The 12,982-nt window shown below is 44.5% G+C and overlaps 1 protein-coding gene across 1 annotated transcript in view; it reads left to right on the top strand.

The window, feature by feature from the left end:
* The window catches only part of LOC120936434 (saxiphilin), a 63,143-nt gene that overhangs the window by 18,391 nt on the left and 31,770 nt on the right, over window positions 1–12,982 (top strand). The window contains exons 6-8 of the mRNA XM_040348753.1: window positions 445–639; window positions 5,149–5,287; window positions 9,559–9,614. Of these exons, the coding sequence (XP_040204687.1) occupies window positions 445–639; window positions 5,149–5,287; window positions 9,559–9,614 (390 nt within the window). The remainder of the gene's footprint in view (window positions 1–444; window positions 640–5,148; window positions 5,288–9,558; window positions 9,615–12,982) is intronic.

Raw genomic sequence — 12,982 nt, 5'->3', positions numbered from 1 at the left:
ATACACTACTGTACTTCTTCCCCCTTCTAAATCCTATTCTATCGACCCTGTAAAAGGAAGATGTGTAAACGTACCTATTCTGAGAGCGATCCAGTCTGGTTACATGACCGGCTCCTAGCGGCAGCTTCAGTTTAGAGGAGAGAAAGCCAACAATGGATTTCCCTTAGTAAGCTTATGGGTGGCATCACCTCCCAGGCTCTGCAGCCTTTGTTGGCGACCCCTCCTCTTCAATGAGGGCGGCTGCTGGGGCGATCATGTGACCAGACTGGATTGCTCTCAGAATAGGTAAGTACACACATCTTACTTTCACAGGGTAGATAGAATAGGAGTTAGAAGGGGGTGGGAACAGGTTTATGCCTAGAAATAGGCTGGATTTCTACTTTAGGGATTAATAAACCACTTCAAGTTGCATTTCATTAATCATAGCTATATTATATTCTGTAGATTTGGTTACTACGTGCCATTATGCGGTTGCTATGGTGAAAAAGTCCAGCACATTCCAGTTTAATCAGCTGAAGGGAAAGAGGTCCTGTCACTCAGGTGTATCAAAGACAGATGGCTGGAAAGCTCTTGTGACTGTTCTTGTTGAAAAGAAGTTGTTGTCCTGGGATGGACCTGCCAAAGAATCCATTCAACAAGGTATAAAAACTTACATCTAGTGTACAAAGTGGCAGTGGCTAAAGCATGATAGAGTGAAGCTGAGGTCAATATGTAGCTCTGATGAAACATTCATGAAATGTCCATTGTCTAAGGAATTGGTAAGTCTCTGCTTTTATTACAAGCAGAGTGATTCTCTTTCAGAACATTAGCTTTTTTGACCAATAAAAAATTCACCATATAGAAAGTTTTTATTGTTGATTCCAAAATAAATTAATATAGTAAATTACCCTAAAGGTAGCATGTGTTTCATGGGTTCAGGATTTAAAGTGGAGGTTCACCCTAAAACAATGATATGCCACTACATCCAGCATACCTCCGACATGTACATTATGCTGGTATTTTTTTTTTTTTTTTTGCTGTACATACCGTCTTATAGTTCTTTTTCACCCGGCTTCCGGGTTCTCACTACCACCGGGAGTAGGCGTTCCTATGAAGAGGCGTAGATGATTGACGTGCGGATAAGGCGCGTCACGCATTCCCGAAAATAGCCGAACTGGGACTCGGCTCTATACGGAGCCTGCGCAGTGAGCTCTACACGGCTCCAAGTCTGTGCGCAGGCGCTGTATAGCACCGAGTCCCAGTTCGGCTATTTTCGGAACGCGTGACGCACCTTATCCACACGTCAATCATCTACGCCTCTTCATAGGAACGCCTATTCCCTGCGGGAGTGAGAACCCGGAAGCCGGGTGAAAACTAACTATAAGACGGTATGTACAGCAAAAAATAAATAAAAATACCAGCATACTGTACATGTCGGAAGTATGCTGGATGTAATGGTATATAGATGTTTTTTAGGGTGAACCTCCGCTTTAAGCAAATGTAATGAGAGAAACATACAGTTGCCATAAAATGTGATCTGATCCTCATCTAAGTCACAACAGTAGACAGACAAAGCTGATAACACACAAACCATTCAAATTGCTCATGTCTTTATTGAACACATCCATTAAACATTCACAGTGCTGGAGGAAAAGGTACCAAAAAGTGAACCCATAGAAGAATGATTTAAACAAAAAATATTGGAGTCAGTAGTTTGCATATCTGGAGTCTAACTAATCAAATGAGTTTGGAGGTGTGGTTTAGAGCTACTTTGATTGATAAAAGGTACTTAATAATGTTTGCTGTCTATAAGAAGCATCAGCTCAGCTGATGTAAACCATTACTCGCAAAAAGGAGATCATAAAGAAGACATCATAAAGAAGACATACGCCCAAGAGCAGTTGATCTACATAAAGTGGAAAAGGGATACAAAGCAATGTTTATATGTGAATTGGGGAAACTAATGCGCAAAACCACACTAACTGGTAATTGGTTAAAAAGAGGGGGTGTAATGGCGCTTGCTAATTAACGAATAGAATAGTAATAATGAATATCACGTATAAGGAAATAAATCTAACAATTCCTGTGAGTCAGAAAAATGTGTTTCACTCCAAGTTTGATAATGCCCACCAAACATCAACCGGATAATGTGGAGGGTGACAAGAGTGATTTTATGTAAAAAATAGGGAATACCATAGGTGATGTAAATACCACCCAGAGCAAAGTACTGACGCACTAAATAAAATAAAATGAATTGTAGAGTAATATACAATTAATAGTAAATCAAATAAACTCTGTATGTGGAAAAATAATGTCCACTGCAACATTCAATAATTAATAATAAAGATAGGTGGGCATGCTATAATTCTCAAAATGAGTCTCTGTGCACATAAGTACCAATTGATAAAATTAATAAAGTGTTTCTAATTTAAAACCAATATTAATAATAAATAGATATGATCCAGTGTGACTGGAACAAAGAATAATGAATAAGGATATAAGAATCCAATTGAATAAATAAATATTGTGAACAAGCACTAATGTGCATAGATAAAGTGCATCCAATAATAACATAAAGTGCAAGTGTGCAATGTAATAAATGTTAACCAAATCTTCATGCAATTAATTGTGTAGGTGAAATAATCACAAAAAAATGCTCCTCAATAAATAAATAAAGTCCAATATCATGCAAAGAAAGTAGAATAACAATGTCCATTTAAATTTCTGAAGTGTATAGTGACACGAGCAATCCACCACAAACTGACAGTTGTTCCACTCTGAGTGACCCCGTTCTCACCAGCCTCTCACCTCAGCTGGCTTAAATACAAGCCTTCCAATATTAGATGGCAGCAGCTCCCAGTCCTGCTCACCAGATAAACCACTAATCGATCGCTTAGAGGACTCCAGACAGGTGATGTCTCAGCTGGCTTAAATACAAGCCTTCCAATATTAGATGGCAGCAGCTCCCAGTCCCGCTCACCATATAAACCACTGATTGATCGCTTGGAGGACTCCAGACAGGTGATGTCTAAAAGCTCACAGTGAGGATGCAAAGCCCCCAGTGGAGAACATAAAAGCAAAAATAGTCTCCATAGTGCAGTAACATTAAACAAAGATATTTTATTTAACAGCGTATGCACTCATAGTTAAGTAGATAACAAACAGCATAAAGATAAACAAACTCCTCCACTCTCGGCCGCGAGCGGGGATGACGTCACCAGCGGCTCTCCTCCTTTCCTTACGCGTTACGTGGCTGTACACGCCACTTACTCATAGGATAGGCTATCAATTAACTGACACAGTTATGATTTCCATCTTTTCCTATCTTTGGTTCTGTACTCTTATATCACTGGGACCTATACCATAATTATTATTATTATTATTATTAACACATTGTATTTACACACATGTAGGGAGTGGGGTCTCCACCAGAGCATAACAGCATAACATAGATCCCACCCTTTCATGTGTCCACCACCCATCTAAATATATATAAGTAAGATGAGTCAGGAATAAACAACATTCACCCATTTGTTTTGATAAGTAAATAGACACAGTTACATAGGTTCACTTTAATTACTTATTCGTTCGTTTATTTATTTCCATGTTTTTTAACCTCTTCACCTACTCACTAATTGAATATTTACACATACAATACATTCACTGTTATATGGGCATATGGAGGCTCATGTATGTACACATATTTATATTATAATATATTATACTATTTTGTTCACAATTTAGATTTATTCATTTAGTCCTATTATATGTTTCACATATATTCTTGCACATAGAATCGATTATGGCACATTATATAATCATATTTGCTGTTTAAGACTAAAATTTCAGGGATCAATTGAATTCAATTGATCAAACAATCAATTAAGCAAAATTTCTGGTCACATGGTCCAAAATGAAATAGTATTTAAGCATTATTCATTTCTGTGATTATTAGCTATGACTAAGCACTGTTTGTTAGTGTGAAACGTGCCAGCTCTTCTGTCCGTTCTGTTCTGCTGTGGCATGTATTTTTGATGTCCATTTTTTAATAAAAGACAAAAACTTTTTTGGAGTGCGGCTGTCCAGAATTTCTTCCCATTTTTGCATCAGAGAGAGTGATGGCTGACATTCTGTGTTCAGTGACATGAAATTTCCCAAATATGGGCATTGCCATATTTGGGTAATGGCACCACCTGTAACATTTTTAATTTTTTTGGCTGCAGACAGCTTAATGGGGACAGTAATACAGCGCTGTGTTGAAATCTGTCATATTTCTAATTTGAAAACTTGTGATAATTCTTTAAGAATTTGTCGCTGCCATAGTGACAGATTCTTAAAGTGACGGTAGTAAGAACTACCTGAATTTGCCACACGTGTTCGTACTTTTAGCAACACTGGCACAAATACATGGCTGGATTAGTTGTTCTTTAGTGAGTGAGTAACTTGTATAGCGCTAACAAATGCGAACTAAATAGCCTCAAGGTGCTTGTATCCGGAGTAGTCCTTGTCCTTCAGAAGAGGTGGGTCTTCAGTTTTTTCCTGAAGGCGCGATGGTTATCATCCATGCGGATGATCGTTGGTAGCACGTTCCACAGCCGTGGCCCCTGGACTGAAAATCTTCATTCTCCTTTCGATTTGTAGCAGGTCTTGGGGATGCAGAGCAGGAATTGATTCGTCGACAGTAGGGCCCGCCCAGGGTTGTAGTGTTGTATTTTCTCGCATAGGTATTGCGGGGCTTTTCCTTGTGTGCATTTGTGAGTGAGGCAGAGTGTCTTGAATGTCACCCGATACTTTATGGTTAGCCAATGGAGGGACTTCAGGGACTGGGTGATAAAATCCTAAGACTTTTTTCCCGTTATTAGTCTGGCGGCTGTATTCTGGACGACTTGTAGGTCTTAAAGTAGCAACAGAAATCTGTTGGGGTCATTTTGAATTCCCTTGATTGTTGTTAGCCCTGCATGAAGCACCATTATTCCTGTTCCTGTTTCTTAGACACTTACCTGTATTAACAAGTTGTTAGCAAATTTTAAACAACTATGATGAAAAGGGGTCAAACTTATAACTTTTAAAAAACTTTAACAACATAAAACATAACATAAATACATTTCATTTAATTATTTTGTTCACCTTCCTCTGATTCAGACTGTTAATGAACTTACTTTCATTCAGCCATGTCAAAGTTCTTCTCAGTCAGCTGCATCCCTGGAGCAACCCAAACCAACCTTTGCAAGCAATGTAAGGGAGAGGAAGGGAAGAATTGTAAGAACAGCCATGATGAGCCATACTATGGCAACCATGGAGCATCTAGGTAAGTACAAACAATAGCCTAAACATCCCACTCATCAGCTTACATTTGTTCTTGCAAAGCAGATACGTAGCCTTGATTGGAGCATTCTAATTCGCTGCACTGACTTTTTAAAAATATACTGTACATTGGTCAGTGGTAAACAGAACCAGATAACGAAAAAACATGAAAATCTATTTTTGCTTCTATGTTCATGGCTTTTGGGAGTTGATTTTTATGACTTCTGAAGAGTCTTATGCCTGGTACACGCTACAAGTATTTTGTCGAAAAAACTGCCATCTTCGGTCGGAGCCGATGTACCAACTGTGCAAAGTTAGTACAGCAATCTCCCCGCTGAGATGTTGTGTTCTGACAGGGGGACCCCCCCCCCCCCTATTGGCTGAGAGCGCTGATCAAGAGTCATTTGGCTGCTGGTTTTCCTGCATTCTCATCCGACAGTAGCCAGCCAAACAGCCAGCTTCTGTTGGACACACGGGCACACACACACGGGCCAAATGTCAGCCAGTTTTCATTGAAAGGGCCAATGTCTTCTAACATACAGCCCATATGTAAAGGGCTTAAGGCTAGCCATACATTATACAATATTCTTGTACAAGTTTCCCAAAACCATATATAACCAATATGAGGTCAGACCTAAACACTTTCAATTTGTATGCAATTAGGCAGGCCCTTGCACAACATAGTGGAAAGTAAATGTAAAGAAAAATGTATAATGGGACATAGGACACTGGACTGCATTGCTGGGAAAACATGGACCTGCACAGGGATGTAGAGGTATTGCATGATGGCAGTCCATAGAAGCCGATTGTGACTTGCAAGTGCACGGATAGAGCCACTGTGTCCCTATACAACATGAGTGTGTATGTGGGTGCAGGCCCCCAAACTCACCCTGGGTGCTACAGATCATGTGACCGGACCAGAGTGGAATGAAAATAGGCAAGTACACTATATTACCAAAAGTATTGTGACGCCTGCCTTTCCTAGCACATTAACTTTAATGGCATCCTAGTCTTAGTCCGTTGGGTTCAATATTGAGTTGGCGCATCCTTTGCAGCTATAACAGCTTCAACTCTTCTGGGAAGACTGTCCACAAGGTCTAGGAGTGTGTCTATGGGAATGTTTGACCATTCTTCTTGAAGCACATTTTTTAGGTCAAGCACTGATGTTGGACAAGAATGCCTGGCTCATAGTCTTCGCTCTTATTCATCCAACAGGTGTTCTATCGGGTTAAGGTCAGAACTCTGTGCAGAGTTGAAGCTGTTATAGCTGCAAAGGGTGAACCAACTCAATATTGAACCCTACAGACTAAGACTGGGATGCCATTAAAGTTCATGTGCGTGTAAAGGCAGGCGTCCCAACAGGGCCGATCCTAGGGTCACAGGCACCTGGGTGCAGAAATATTGCTGGCGCCCCTTACTATGTCCTCCCCTTTACAAATGTTTGTATGGCAATGACTCAAACACAGAGATGCTCCCCTAAGAAGTCTTCATTAGTGTCCCCCATCAGAGTCCCCCCCCAGCAGGTGTCCCCCATCAGAGCCCCCCAGCAGGTGGCCCCTATCAGAGCCCCCCCAGCAGGTGGCCCCCATCAGAGCCCCCCCAGCAGGTGGCCCCCATCAGAGCCCTGTGAAAAAAGGGGAAAACACGGCGCTAAACCAAACATATATGTGAAAAAAAGCAGCAAGCACACACACAAAGTAGCAAAAATGGTAGAACAATAGTGCACAATGATTATAAAGGCACAAAAGTGAATACAAACAAAATATGTATAACGTCTGTGTGAAGACCCTATAAACAAAATATATATAAAGTCTGTGTAAAGACCCTATATCACAATGAATGTGACACTGGGTTGATAAATAGATCACACAGTTCCGTGTACAAATTAAATTCCATAGGAGAAGTGATGAATGGGAACATTGACATGAACGTTGAGTATGTGGTTGTCTAAGGCCTCGTACACACGACCGAACATGTCCGCTGAAACTGGTCCGCGGACGTGTCCGACCGTGTGTAGGGCCTAGCGGACACTTTTCTGGTCTAGCGGACAGGTTTCCAGCAGACAAAAGTTTATAGCATGCTAAGAAACTTGTCCGCTGAAAAGCTGTCCGTCGGACATGTCCGCTGGTTAGTACGTCTAACCAGCGGACCGAAATTCCGCGCATGCGTCGAATTGATTCGACGCATGCATGGAAGCATTGCACTTCCGCGTTTGAGAACGTCGGTGTCTTCTACGTCACCGCGTTCTCTGTCCGCGGGGATTTTGGTCTGATGGTGTGTACACACAGACCAAAAGCTCCCAGCAGACATGTCCGATGAAAACGGTCCGCGTACCGTTTTCATCGGACTCTGCTCGTGTGTACAAGGCCTGAAGGGGTCATCAAAGCATCACATAGAAGAGGTAAGTAAAATAGGGTACTCTTACCAGAGGGTGTGAGCGTAGTGAGTCTCGTGAGCGTAGTGGTCTCAGCGGACCTGAATCTCTGCATAGAAGAACTCCCCAGACGGCGATGGCTATTCAAGTCAGATGAGATGGAAACCACCGATCACAGGAACTGGACGGATGTAACTTCAATTGCAGGACATAAATGGAGAACCCCAGTGGGCTCGCAGGATAAGTGGAAAAAATTGAAAAAAAGATGCTCCAAATTGTGCAAGTCAAAATAAACCGTGACAGGTTTTATTTTAAATGGTATACAAAATATAAAATTATGATCACATGAACAATACAAATAAAAGCAGTATGGGGTGCTATAATGCAAACCCGAAACGTTTTGGCTTAGAGAGCGTTGACAGGGGCATTTCATGCCCCTGTCAACGGCTCTCTAAGCCGAAACGCATCCCTGCATCTTTGGTTACTAGGAGGGTGGCACTCGGAGAGCATTTCTGGGAGTGCACGGGATGATTGGCAGCAGCTCCGGCCAACCCAGAACAACCGACACACGCAGAGGTGGCGGGGCAGACAGGAGACTGCTCCACGTGCACCGGACAAAATTAATTAGTGGAGCCTAGTACCGGAACGTGTTCCGGTACTAGGCTCCGCTACGGTACCCAACCCAGATTCCGGGGACAGCGGGAGGTATGCGCTCTTGTCAGTTGCCAGTGGAGAGAGCAAGCGTGGTGGGGAACCGCAGCACCTGCTACATGCGCTCCACCTCTGGACACAGACAAGGAGGAGGGAGGGGAGCACTTTGGAGCTTTGGCGCCCCCACCTCTGCGGCGCCTGGGTGCGGAGCACCCCGCGGACTCTGCCTAGGATCGGCCCTGCGTCCCAATACTTTTGGTAATATAGTGTATATGCATTTTTACGCGGGTTAGTTAGCATGGGTGTTAATAGAGAAGAAATTTTTAAGACTAGTTGGGTGTAAGCTGGAATTCTACTTTAACACTTTAAATAATCTTTAGGCGTTAATACTAAAATTAAATAAGGACTTTGGGGTCTATTTAGAAATGTTTTCACTCAAAATGTATGATACTTTCACTGATGATTCACCAATTTTTCTAAATGGAGCAAATTTTTAAATTTTACTACAAATATTTATCTCACGTTACTTTGTAGAAAATTATCTCCTAGGTGTATATTCTCTACAGCATGGGTGCCCAACCAGTGGCCCGGGGGCCACATGTGGCCCATGGAGCCCTCTGATGTGGCCCTCGGCCTCCTGCTCTGGGATAGCAGGTTGGCAAGCCCAGATCACGGGATGTCGACCGCCGTCCCAGAGCAACAGTTTTGTGAATGAAGTCGCTGGTAGAGGAATGAAGCACTGAGCCATAGACTTCTGTTATTACCTGCGGGTTTGTTGCGCTTTCAGAAAGTGTGCCACACCTGCAGGATATAATAGAAGTTTACGGCAAAGTGCAGCTAACCTGCAAAAAATACACAGCTGCACTGCGCTGCACCTGTGGTTTGAGAGAATCGCAGTTTATCAGTGTGAAAGCAGCCTTAGGCCCCTTTCTCATGATCGGTCTGACCCAATCAGATTTATTATTCACCTATTTAGCAGATGTAAACAGGCCTGTGTCCTACCTAAAAAAAAAAATAGAAAGGGATCTGCCCCCTTCCATCTGGGCAAATCGGATTGGATCAGAGGGCCCATAAGAGTGGGCTGTGTCCGTGGACACGGACCTGTCACCCTCCCGCTCCGACCAGTTACCAATTTGCTTAAGTGGCCCTCTCTCAAAAGGTTGGACACCCCTGCTGTACAGTAAAGAAATTAGTTACAGTATAATGTATTAAAGATGTAATATTTACATATGTGTCTTTTCTAATTGCAGATGTTTGAAAGAAGATAAGGGAGATGTAGCTTTTCTGAGAAGCACAGCTTTGTCAGGTAATTTAACAGCTCGTTAGGAATGCTTCAACTCTTCTGAGAAGGCCGTCCACAAAGTTTAAGAGTGTGTCTATGGGAATGTTTGACTATTCTTCCAGATGACCCCTTCCTGTTCCAACATGACTGAGCACCAGTGCACAAGCAAGATCCATAAAGACACAGATGGGAGAGTTTGGGGTGGAGGAACTTGACTGGCCTGCCCACAACCTGATAGAACACCTGTGGGATGAATTAGAGCGGAGACTGTGAGCCAGATCTTCCCATCCAACATCAGTGCCTGACCTCACAAATGTACTTCTAGAACAATGGTCAAACATTCCCATAGACACAATCCTAAATCTTGTTGACAGCCTTCCCAGAAGAGTTGTAGCTGTTATAGCTGCAAAGGGTAGGCCAACTAAATATTGAACCCTACAGACTAAGATTGGGATGTCATTAAAGTTCATGTGCTTGTAAAGGCAGATGTCCCAATACTTTTGATAATATAGTGCAGTTTTGTTTTTATATATGTATATATATGTGTGTCATAGGAGTCTTGTGATGAGTGATTAGCAGAGGAAATTAGACCTGAGTTGTGCCTTGGTCAGAGTGGACAGTATGCCTAAAAAGGGGCATATTCTATGATGACAGTGGGGAGAAAACGAAAACGAAGGGTGGAACCGACGTTAAGGAGCTGCAGGATGGGGTTTATAAAGGGAGAGAGAGACTCCTCCCACAAATTCAGGTTAAAGGAGTTGTAAATAAAAAAAAAAATTATGCTGAAATGACTGTTTACAGGGTATAGAGACATAATAGTTAACAGATTCCTTTTAAAAACGATTAAAAATAGATAAAAATCAATCATATAATGTACCTGTAGTTTCTAGTTTCGTTTTTGCATGTTTTTTCCTGCCTCTCTGCTGTACAGAGCCAAAGAGCCAATACAGGGCATTGATGGTTTGGAAAACTAAACTGATTGGTGCTGAGGGGTTTTAGACACACAGTAATCACACCTCCTTGAAGTTAGTGACCGTTTAGGCTTGTCCTCAGTGAATCCAGCACCGCCACTAGACAGTGCAGATGAAGCACGCAGTGGTCATATAGTCTCTTAAGAGGTTTTGTGTACAGAACAATCTTAAGAGGTTTTGTGTACAGAACAACCAAATTGGGCCCAGTCCTGGTGAATTTGTCTGGTCTAAGGAATCCATAAAAGGATAGTTATATAGCCGCTTTCAGTACCAGGCTTTGTAATACACTGAAAGAGGCTTGTGACAGGATGGCAGACATGTCACGAAAGCTTCGGTAGTAATGGGTAGACGGGAATGCTTGGTAGGACCTTTTAATCCGGCCCCCGGGCAGTGTTGCCAACCGTCCGTAGAATTACGGACAGTACGTAAATAAAAGGCACTTTTTCCCTGTTCGTAAAAGTCCGTAATAAGGGAAATGTGCCCGTAAAAAGATCCGAATGTGAGCCGCAGCGTCTAGTCCTCCTACATTATGCATAGCCTCGCCCTCTCTGACCGCCCAGCCCACCACCACCCGCCGCGCAGCCAATTATCAAAGCGCATTTTCGCGCTAACAACACTGCTGCCAGCCTATTCAAAAGAGCAGCGCGGGGAAACTGAGGAACATCGTAGAATGTGTGGACTCTGTGGAGAGCGGCACCGGCGGGATAGCACACAGCAGCAGATGTAGTGGACACACTGCAGACGCACCCCCACTGTGACGGAGTGGACTGAGTGAAGGCAGACGGAGACCGACCAGTGCGCCTGCCTGCCTGCCCGACTGACTGACTGTAGCAGTCGGCCAGCCGCCATGCTGGTGCCCGGACCTGGAGTGGACCCTGGTCTCCACTCTCTTCGTTGGAGTAGGACTCCTCGCGACGCCTGCTGCCTGCCCTCAGTGCCACTGCCCTGGCCTTGTCTGGTGAGTCCTCCTCAGTCCAGCAGCAGAGTGTGAAGTGCTATCCTACCTAGACATCATCAGTATGCTGTGTCCTCCTCCTGTGCCCCTTTCACCTCTCCACAGGTCAGATCTGTGGAGAGGTGAAAGGGGCACAGGAGGAAGACACAGCATACTGATGATGTGAAGAAGTGATATGATAATTTATTTGCAGCCTCTGTGCCATGTCCCCAGCCTCTGTCCCCCTCCTGTGTCATGTCCCCAGCGTCTGTCCCCCTCCTGTGTCATGTCCCCAGCGTCTGTCCCCCTCCTGTGTCATGTCCCCAGCGTCTGTCCCCCTCCTGTGCCATGTCCCCAGCGTCTGTCCCCCACCTGTGTCATGTCCCCAGCGTCTGTCCCCCTCCTGTGTCATGTCCCCAGCGTCTGTCCCCCTCCTGTGTCATGTCCCCAGCGTCTGTCCCCCTCCTGTGTCATGTCCCCAGCGTCTGTCCCCCTCCTGTGTCATGTCCCCAGCTTCTGTCCCCCTCCTGTGTCATGTCCCCAGCCTCTGTCCCCCTCCTGTGTCATGTCCCCAGCCTCTGTCCCCCTCCTGTGTCATGTCCCCAGCCTCTGTCCCCCTCCTGTGCCATGTCCCCAGCCTCTGTCCCCCTCCTGTGTCATGTCCCCAGCCTCTGTCCCCCTCCTGTGTCATGTCCCCAGCCTCTGTCCCCCTCCTGTGTCATGTCCCCAGCCTCTGTCCCCCTCCTGTGTCATGTCCCCAGCCTCTGTCCCCCTCCTGTGTCATGTCCCCAGCCTCTGTCCCCCTCCTGTGCCATGTCCCCAGCCTCTGTCCCCCTCCTGTGCCATGTCCCCAGCCTCTGTCCCCCTCCTGTGCCATGTCCCCAGCCTCTGTCCCCCTCCTGTGTCATGTCCCCAGCCTCTGTCCCCCTCCTGTGTCATGTCCCCAGCCTCTGTCCCCCTCCTGTGCCATGTCCCCAGCCTCTGTCCCCCTCCTGTGCCATGTCCCCAGCCTCTGTCCCCCTCTTGTGCCATGTCCCCAGCCTCTGTCCCCCTCCTGTGCCATGTCCCCAGCCTCTGTCCCCCTCCTGTGCCATGTCTATAACAAGTGTTCGTACCAGTTGTCCAACAATGATATTTACTGCTTTTTATAAAGAAATACAATTGATTTTTTGCAGTATTGAGTTTAGCCTTTTGGCCTGGCCCTCCAAAATATTTTTAGTTTCTCATTTGGCCCCATCGAAAAAATAATTGCCCACCCCTGGTCTAGAAGGTCCAGAAAATGCTGAACCCCTGCTAAGTATAACTTGATAGTATTATGTGACAAGTGCAAATGGGGGTAACAGTAGGAAACAACAGCCAAGATATACTTGATGTTCCCGAGATCTAGTCTAGGGTGGGTATAGGGTCTGGAAAATGTTTTTCAGCCTGTGTTGTACGTGTTTAAGGTACTACGAAAAAGGAAGTTGTTAATAAGGGCTTTGGTGTTT

Source organism: Rana temporaria, chromosome 4 (genome assembly GCF_905171775.1).
Source record: "Rana temporaria chromosome 4, aRanTem1.1, whole genome shotgun sequence".
Lineage (NCBI taxonomy): Eukaryota > Metazoa > Chordata > Amphibia > Anura > Ranidae > Rana > Rana temporaria.
The sequence above is the reverse complement of the archived record's forward strand: the minus strand, read 5'-3'. Positions and strand labels throughout refer to the sequence as shown.